At 36.7% G+C, this 9,625-nt stretch overlaps 1 protein-coding gene across 1 annotated transcript in view; it reads right to left on the bottom strand.

Annotated features, from left to right (window-relative positions):
- Positions 1-2,339: 2,339 nt before the first annotated feature.
- Positions 2,340-9,625, bottom strand: part of antxr1a (ANTXR cell adhesion molecule 1a) — a 70,047-nt gene continuing 62,761 nt past the window's right edge. The window contains exon 18 of the mRNA XM_016515669.1: positions 2,340-2,747. Within this exon, the coding sequence (XP_016371155.1) occupies positions 2,340-2,747 (408 nt within the window). The remainder of the gene's footprint in view (positions 2,748-9,625) is intronic.

Consider the following 9,625-nt stretch of genomic DNA (forward strand, 5'->3'; position numbering starts at 1 on the left):
TTTGTAATCTTCTGCTGTGGTTATTCATGGTGGATAAAAAGCAGAGGCTATAGAACTCCTGCAGGGAGATCTTCTTTTGCTTCTGCATTATTCAAAATCTCAGTCATGCCTCAATAATATAAAAAAACACACAAACAAAAAAAAGAAAACCTTATATAAAAAATCTACACGGGGATACATAGATTTATACATACAGCATGTGTAATGTATGATCATTTGTACTAAATTTTTTAATAATGCACCCATACACCTTTACAACTGTGACATGTGCAAAGTAAGGTGACGTTGCTTAGTTTACATACATTCCAGATTTTTCTCTGATGTTTCAAGTCCGTGCCCATAAACACCTTAGTCTCTTCAACATACGCCATCCTAAAGAAACAGGTCAGCCAAAAAAGACAAATTTTGAATGAAAAGTTCATCATCATTGAATGATAACAGAATTTCTATTTTTGGATGAACTATTCCTTTAATTCATTATGGTCTGGTACTTTGTAAATAAATTCAAAGACCAAAAAGCAACATGCTCACCATCCTTATCAAAGCCACTAAAATCACTATTGCACAAATAAATGTCAATTACCTGAACAAGCAACAGCCGTATGCCTTCGTATGGCAAGCCATTTTACCAAAAACATGTTTTTGAAATGGTTGAATTTTGCAAATACATTTAGTTGTTGAAAGAAAACCTTTTCATCAAACACAACTGGGTCTCATTTACTTACTGCAGGAACAGACATTTTCATGCAGAAATCGTGATTCCTCAGCATATTCTTTACAATAAATTTATAAATAAATTTACAATAAAATGTAGAACCAACTAAAATCACAGAGTGCATTTGTGCCTGCCCACTTTTTTCAGCAGCTCTGGGTCCCAAAGTATTTTTCCCATTCATTTTTTTCCATAGGGATCCAAAATAAAAGTTTTTGTTTACATAATATATGTGTGTGTACTGTGTATGTTTATTATGTATATAAAAATACACACACACACACACGCATGCATATATTTAAGAAACATTTTATGTTTATATTTTAAATATATTTATATATAATATAATTTATATGAATATAAATATATACATGTAAAAAATACATGTAAATATTTTTCGAAATATATACTGAATGTGTGTGACGTTTTTGTTTACATAATATATGTGTGTGTACTATGTACATATTCATAATAAATGTACATAGTACACACACATATATTATGTAAACAAAAACTTTAATTTCGGATGCGATTAATCGCGATTAATTGTTCGACAGCACTAGTTTCCATACAAAGTTGTGAATTTAACTTGTGCGCAAAATTGGAATATCACATAAAACATTCGCGAATAAAGCGAGTTTCAAACCAGTTATTGTCATTGCATGTCATTTTTGATGTGCATTACAGAATTAATTTTGTAAATGTGTTTCCATCATAATTTATGTGCATGTTTTCTTATTAGAAAAAAAACGTATCCGATTTAGTTGAGCTCATAGGTTTTTTATGTGCATTTTTAGAATTTGGGCATATCTTGGCATTTCCATTCAGAATTTTTTTTTGTTTGTTTGTTTGTTTTTTGCCGATAATGCACATAAAAGTAGGTGGATGGAAACATAGGTAATGAATGCTGTTTTTCTTCCAGAACCCAACTGTTGTGCTCTATTCTACATCAAACCCTTATATAGAGATTGGTGTGTTTATGCAAATTAGTAACCAAGGGTATGCGGTCTTTCAACATTAGAAAGTTAAAAACCAATTCATGTGCATAGTTGAAATTTTTTTTCTGTCTGTATAAGTGTGTATAAACCCATGCAATGTTTAGTAAATGAGACCCAATGTTTAGTTTTTGCCACTTAATGAAGATGACCTGTATATGGTGACGTTTGTCAAAAACGTGCATATATTTTCTCAATCGTTCTGAATGAGAAAGCTCCCAAAAAGTTACTCATCTTTCCTCTTTTATGGAAATCTCCTTCATGAGATGGTCCCATGTGCATGCAATTGTGAAACATCCATGAATCCATTAATGGAACCAGCCACTTCCATTCTCAAAGCTTGGTTAAACTCACAAATGGCGCCTGCTGAGAAGCTCTGTAGGTGAATTTTCCATTTCTTTGCGATGCCTGGTGTGTGTGATTCTGAGTGTTGCTCCCTGCAGAGTTTCATGGTGGCTTGTGTTCCATTTCATTGTTCTATCAGAGGAGCAAATGCCCTTGATGCCACAGGTGAGTCTTTGTATGGAGTTTTATTGCGTTAGGCCACACATCAACGGAATTTTGAGGAGGATATGGAACATTTATATTTCCTGTTTACTTCCAGTCTCAGTAGTCCACTCAGATGTGCCGCATTACACACAAGGCCGAGGAGGTGGGCGATCTGGAGGAGGAGCTCTGTCTGGAGGCGGGGCTTGAGGGGGCGGGGGCAGTGAGGCAGGAGGGGATGGTGGAAGAGATGTGGGCGGAGAAAAGTAGAGAGTGTTAGGAGACGAAGACCAGATGGGGGGCGGAGAATAGGATGGAGGAGGAGTAATGGGTGGAGAAGGGTTGATGGCGTGAGGTGGGGGCGTAGAAGGTGCCGGGGGAAAGCCGGAGGACAGGGAGGCAGGTGGACTGTGTGGAGGAGGGGGCAGCTGGCCCTGAGGAGGGGGCGGGCTGAGGGTGCATGGAGGGGTGTAGATAGGTGAAGAATGGTGGTTGTAGGATGGATAGCGTGGAGGAGAACTAGACTTGATGCGAGTGAAGTTCATACAGCGACCCTGAGAGAGAAAGACACAACAAATGATTTCAGACATAATATTTTTTGAAAGAAAATATGCTGCAATGCTTTCCCGCTGTCAAGGTGTTGCTATGTGGCAGCTGACAGCTGCCATGCAGTTGTTAGGGTGCTGTGGGTGGTTGCCAGGGTGTTGCTATGCAGTGTCTAACAAGTTCTTAGTGGTTTTTAGCATGTTGTCATACAATTGCTAAAGTTTTTGGCATTGTTGCCAGGATGTTGCTATGTTGTGGCTGATGTTAGGCTGCTGTGGGTGGTTGTCAGGGTGTTGCTATGTGGTGGCTGTTGTTAGGCTGCTGCGGGGTGGTTGCCAGAGTGTTGCTATGTGGTGGCTGTTGTGAGGCTGATGATACACTGGGCAACTTTTTGAGCAATGTTTCCGGGCAACCAGGTGAGACACAGGACCCACGACCAATCTAAATTATCCAGACAGAAATTTGTTACCCATTATCAATGGGAAAGTGCCCAAGCAGCATTGCTCAAAAAAAGTTGCCCGGCAAAATTGCTCAAAAAGTTGCCCTGTGTATCATCAGCCTGAGGCTGCTGTGGGTGGTTGCCAGGGTGTTGCTATGCAGTGCCTAACAGGTTCTAAGTGTTTTTAGCATGTTTCCATACAATTGCTAGAATGTTTGGTGTTGTTGCCAGGGTGTTGTTATGTGGTGGCTGTTGTTAGGGTGCTGCAGGTGATTGCCAGGGTGTTACTATGTGGTGGCTGCTGTGGGTGGTTGCCAGGGTGTTGCTATGTTGTGGCTGTTGTTGGCCTGCTGTGGGTGGTTTCCAGGGTGTTGCTATGTAGCTGTTGTTAGGCTGCTGTGGGTGGTTGCCAGGGTGTTGCTATGTTGTGGCTGTTGTTAGGCTGCTGTGGGTGGTTTCCAGGGTGTTGCTATGTAGCTGTTGTTAGGCTGCTGTGGGTGGTTGCTATGTTGTGGATACCGTGTTTTCAGCTTGTATCCAGAGGAACATGTTTTGAGAGTTTTTGTGTTTTTTTTTTGTTTTGTTTTTTACTATGTTGCAATGGAGTTGCTATGGTGTTCTCGGTCATTGTCAAGTTGTTGCTATACAGTGGGTAGCATGTTATGAGTGGTTTTTAGCATGTTACCATGCAGTTGCCGAGCATATCCACAAACTTATATTCATAAGTTATATGCATAACCAAAACAATCCAAGGTTTTTATTTAGCACAGTGGCTACATTAACAAATAACCAGACGCCACCCGATCTAAATATTCCCTCACAGTTTAATAGTAATGACTTTATGAATTTCTTCACTGATAAAATAGATATCCTCAGAAATACAATAACAAATGTAGATTCTACAGCGTATAATACTTCAACTTCATTCATCGCACCAAAAGATAAATGATTTTCCGTGCATTTCTGCCATATGTACATTAACTGACAGTCACCACTGATAAGCTACTACTAAATATATTGTAGAAACTTAATTTTCTGTAAAGTTGCTTTGCAACGATTTGTATCATTGAAAAAAAAACATGAAAAAAAAAAAACTTGAATTGAATTGAGTTGCTACAGTTTTTGGCGTTGTTGCCAGGATGTTGCTATGTAGTGGCTGTTGTTAGGCTGCTGTGGGTGGTTGCCAGGGTTTTGCTATGTAGTGGCTGTTGTTAGGCTGCTGTGGGTGGTTGCCAGGGTTTTGCTATGTAGTGGCTGTTGTTAGGCTGCTGTGGGTGGTTGCCAGGGTTTTGCTATGTTGTAGCTAAAAAGTTTTGAGTAGTTTTTAGCATGTTGCCAGAGTAACATATTTTGTGAATTTGAGGTTTTTTTTACCGTGTTGCCATGGAGTTGCTATGGTGTTCTGGGTCATTGTCAAGTTGTTGCTATCCTGAGGATATCATGTTATGAGTGGTTTTTAGCATGTTGCCATGTATTTGCTAGGGTGGTTGTCAGGACATTGCTCTGCGTTGCTAACATATTCTAATGAGTTTTTAGCATGTTGCTGCGAAGTTGCTAAGGTGACTAAAATGTTCTGAGTGGCTTTTGGCAATGCAATTGCTACAGTGTTCTAGGTGACTGTCAGGTTGTTGCTTTGCAGCATTATTGTATTCTTTGGGGTTTTAGCATGTTGCTATGCATTTGCTAAGATGTCATGGACAGTTGCCAGGGTGTTGCTACTTATGCAGTGGCTAACATGTTGCAGTTGCTAGAATGTTCTTCACTAAGGCATTGCTATGTGGTTTATAACATGTTCTGAGTGATGTTTAGCATGTTGCCATGTACTTTCTATGAAACCACTACAGCGTTATGGTAAACAGAAACTCTCAGAGCTCGCAAAATACCCGTAACATTTACTGGCAAAACACCTTTCATGGAATCATTCATTTTGCATTAGAAAACTAACTCAGAGGTTGAGAAGAATTCAGCCTCAGAAGTCAAACTGTAAAAAACTTGTTTTGTTGCCATCATGTAGGACAACGTGGCAGATGAGAAACGTGTGTTATGTTATTTGACTCCAGTTCAGATGCAGTGAATAAGCCAGGAGTATTAGTCTTAAATCTCTGAATGCATGTGGTTGGGCAATGGGCAGCAATCATGATGGACTTTACCGTCAATAAATAACATGACAAACACACACACAGAGGCAGACTGCCATGCTGAGAGGCGTGCTGGTCTTTCTGTCTGCTGTAGCTGTAGGAAGCTATAAATACCAGACACATTTTAATGATACACAGAGTAAAGGCTAGTTGTTGGTTGTTTACTAGAAACACTTATGGAAAATTAGAGAACTCTCTGTCCCAATTTCCTGTCAACTAATAAAGAACTCCAGGTTGGCCCCAGGAAACACACACACACACACACACACACACAGTGTGAGTTCATGCAGTTAAGAGCTTATAGTATGTACTGTCATTAAGATCAACAAAAGCCTGAAATGATTTGGTATGTATAGCTCTATAAGACAAATAAGGTTATAGCGACCAACTACTCATAGAAAAACAAATGGAAGAAATCGCAATAGCAAATGTGGAGGAACAGAAGACCTGCTTTATAGTATAGTTTTAGTTAAAAGAGCCAATCACATGTTTGGTTGCCTTGGAATAGTTGGTCCTGTCAGGAATATGCAGTTTTTCACTGTGATTTAGGCTAAATAACTTTTTTTTTATGCATAATTGGGTTGCCAGATTTTATTTGTAATTTCACATATTAATACATACTCTTGACAAAAAGTAGATGAGGTTTATGCCAACTTCAAAGGGACTTTGGAAGTTAAGAAGACACTTTTAATCAAACCATCTTTAAGTACACTTGTTTTAACACAATATAATTGTGCATAATTATAATAAATTGACAACCTGTCAACTTAAAAAAAAATGCTTCAAATATTTTAAATACAGGTTCTGTTGAGATATTTTAACGTTGATAATGTTGAGATATGTTAAAAATGGTTTTGTGTGTTAAATTACTGTCTGCAGAGAGACAATTGAAATTTAAGATACATTTTTATTATGCTACTAATTTTGCATATTCTTTTGCCTTTTCAGTTCATTATGATTATAATCAATTTTAGTGTTTAATTTCAGGAACATAATTGATTACTTTTGTATTTTTTGTTTTGTTTTGTTTTTTAAATTAGTCTTTATCTTCACTTATAAGCACAAATAAAAGAAATATCAACTCATGTACATGGTTTATTTTACCTCATCTAGCATCCTGATATTTTAAATTACCATATAAATTAACACGCTTTCTACATTATGAAAGCTGGTAAAATTCAAAAGCTTCATATTCCAATAATTCCAAAAAAATATTCATGTTTTCCTATTAAACCAACAACAAAAACTATGAATTGTAGCACAGGAGTTATATAAGTGCATTGATTCAGCAACCACACTTACAAACAATATAGTTGAGATCCATGGTTGGATTTAGTTCAACAAAGACTTGGCTGTATTACACTTTAATTTGAGCAGATTATCTCAATGTAAATCTCTAAATTTCAATGTAAATGTTTGTCAATGTTTTTTGGATCATCAGCACTTCCTCTGCAGTGTAGAGGGAGCAAATGCACTTTGCCAGGTTGTAAAGATAAAGTAGCAGGGCAGGACAGAAAAATCCTTTTAAGGGAAAAGGGGGATTTTAACTCTTGACATCTGGCAACCCCAAACATTAAAACTCATGGAGGTCTATATATTTTTTCCTCTTTTTTTTTTCTTTCTTTTTTTTTTGCTTAAGAAAATATATAGAGATTTTGATTTCATCGATATTGCATGTTGATATAGTCACAGTTTGGCTCTGTGTCCACCAATACTGTTGCTTTGGTAGTGCCTTCATTTCAGTATATTCATTTACCACAGCAGACGCATGCAACCTTCTCTCCATCTCCACGCTGTCTCTCTCAGAAGTAGTCGGGGCAGCAGCCAGCTCTAGTTTCTTTTTAATTTTACAGTCGCCAGACCCTACAGTTTTAATAACAACATGCCTACACTTCCTGTAACTGCTTAGATCAAAATTCCTCTTCCTCTGTTAAATGCCATGTCTTCATTCCTAGACTTTTGTCTTCTGCTCTGCTCAAACTGTCTTATTGTCACCACTTACTCAACTTCAGAGTGCATAGAAAAATGATCACATTTCAAATCAAAAACTTAACTATGCCTTCCTGTTGAAAAGGAAGTATTGATGTTTTTAACCAGTGCACATGTTAGACATACGTATAGACAACAGGATACGATTTATGTGCACTGCGGCCAACATAATAATACATATTTGCAGTGCAAAGGTGGAAAAGAAGTCATATCTGAAGTGGCATATATTCCATACTTATGCCAGATAACTTTCAGAAAAAAAAATATTTCCATTATCTAAAATAAAAATGAAAACAGGAGTTTAAAAACAATTGGGGGAAAAAATACACATCTACTCTAAAAATACAGTTATTTAAAATGTTAACCAACATAATTTTAACTAATAGTGCAAATAAATAAATAAAATTTCAAAGGTATGATACCCCTGAAAGGGACATACTGATCTTAAATATCAATGGTCTAAAATGTAAATGGGCAGTTTAAGTCTGGAAGCTATTATGCATCACTGTACAGCTCAGTAAAATATCGTCTGCTTGTAATTAGCAACAGATCCATGCTGTTCAGTGATTTTGTATGTATGTAGCATCAACTTGACCACAGTGACTAGTTGGACAGATGCATTTGGCAGCAACTTGCATTAAAGCTAATTAACTTCCCTTTTTGTTTTCTTTTTTGAAAATGAAAGATGTTTTGATCCACTCAAAGCTCGACAGATATATATGACCACAGTTGCTATGTAAACCAAAAGACACAACCACCAAACTCACGTCACGCTAATGTCAAGAATCTGGGTCAGACCCACCAATGCAAGATACTCCAACACATATCCATCAACTGACACACATCCACCAGAGTGCTGACTGTGCAGTTTTTGGTAAGTGACTCAATTTACTGGGTAACACTTAAAGTTTTAGTTGTTAACATTATAGGTAACATGAACTAACAATTAAAATACTTCTAAAGCATTTGTTAATCTTATTGAATGTTAATTTCAACATTTATTAGTACATGAAATCAAAAGTGGTATCTGATAGTATTATTTAATGGACCTGAGCTAACATGAGTTAACATATTTTATTAACTAATATCAACAAAGTTTAAAAATACTGTAGAATGTATTTTTCATTCTTAGTTAATGCTAGTTAATGCATTATCTAATGTTATGCAATGAGCTGTAAACTGTACCATTTACTGTTCAGAAAAAAAGATTGATGCGATTAGGTGTCACAACTTAAAATTCAACATTAGAATAAGTAAATGTGTTGTTTCAACTTAAAAAAAAAAAAAAAGCAAGTGTTCATGCTTGACTTAAAATTATATGTTTAGTTAAGCTTAGTTAAGTTAGATATTAACGTAATTTCAAATTTTAAGTAGCTATAACTAATTGCAGCGACGTTTTAACATGGTGGATATTTACATGTGCATATTTAGGCAAACATATCATTACATTTTGGATATTTACATGTGCATATTTAGGCAAACATATCATTACAATTTTGGATATTTACATGTGCATATTTAGGCAAACATATCATTACAATTTTGGCATTATAGAGACTTGAACCCAGTGATAGAAAAATGCTATTTAATCCCAGTAAAGCATGACAGATTGCAGTAGTCTGCTGAATCATTCATAACCTAGCATTGCAAGATGGAAAATTACACCACACTAATTGTGTTCGGTAGAGATTTTGTGGGTGCGTTTGTGGTGTTACATGATTTGCATGTTTGTTTTGGTAATTGGGTGCTAAACAATGCAAACAGTGCATGAAAATAAACGTCATTATCAATTTAGTCATAGACTGAAATGCTGTGTAATTTTGGTCTTTTGCTTCATGATGCATATTTTTTGTTTTGCTTCCTTAATGTTTGTCAAACAAACATTTTTGTCAGTAATTTTGTTGATGTAGCACTGGATATACATACAGTTTTCAGAGCAATCAGTCCACACATGGGAGTGTTTTGGAAAGGTGAGGGAAGTGAATACTTCCTACATGAAAGATTACAATAGCTGTCAACAAAATGTTTGCAAAGCCCCTTAAAAAGTTAAATTGGACTAACTCTACATCCTGTGCCCCATTATATAAGCAAAACATTTTAAAGCTGGCTTGAGATACTGGAATCTTCTGATGGGTTTGCCAGACAACAACATCCCTACTCAGCAGCATAACTATCTATGTTTGCTTTACGGCTCACAGCTGTTTGTCCGATATAATGTTCTGCATATGCGCCTTTATCAACACGCTACACTCTAAAAAATGCTGGGTTAAATACAACCCAGTGCTGGGTAAAATAGGGACAAACCCAGCAATTGGGTTGT

Source organism: Sinocyclocheilus rhinocerous, unplaced genomic scaffold (assembly GCF_001515625.1).
Source record: "Sinocyclocheilus rhinocerous isolate Xijiao unplaced genomic scaffold, SAMN03320098_v1.1 scaffold1198, whole genome shotgun sequence".
In the NCBI taxonomy this organism is placed as follows: Eukaryota; Metazoa; Chordata; class Actinopteri; order Cypriniformes; family Cyprinidae; genus Sinocyclocheilus; species Sinocyclocheilus rhinocerous.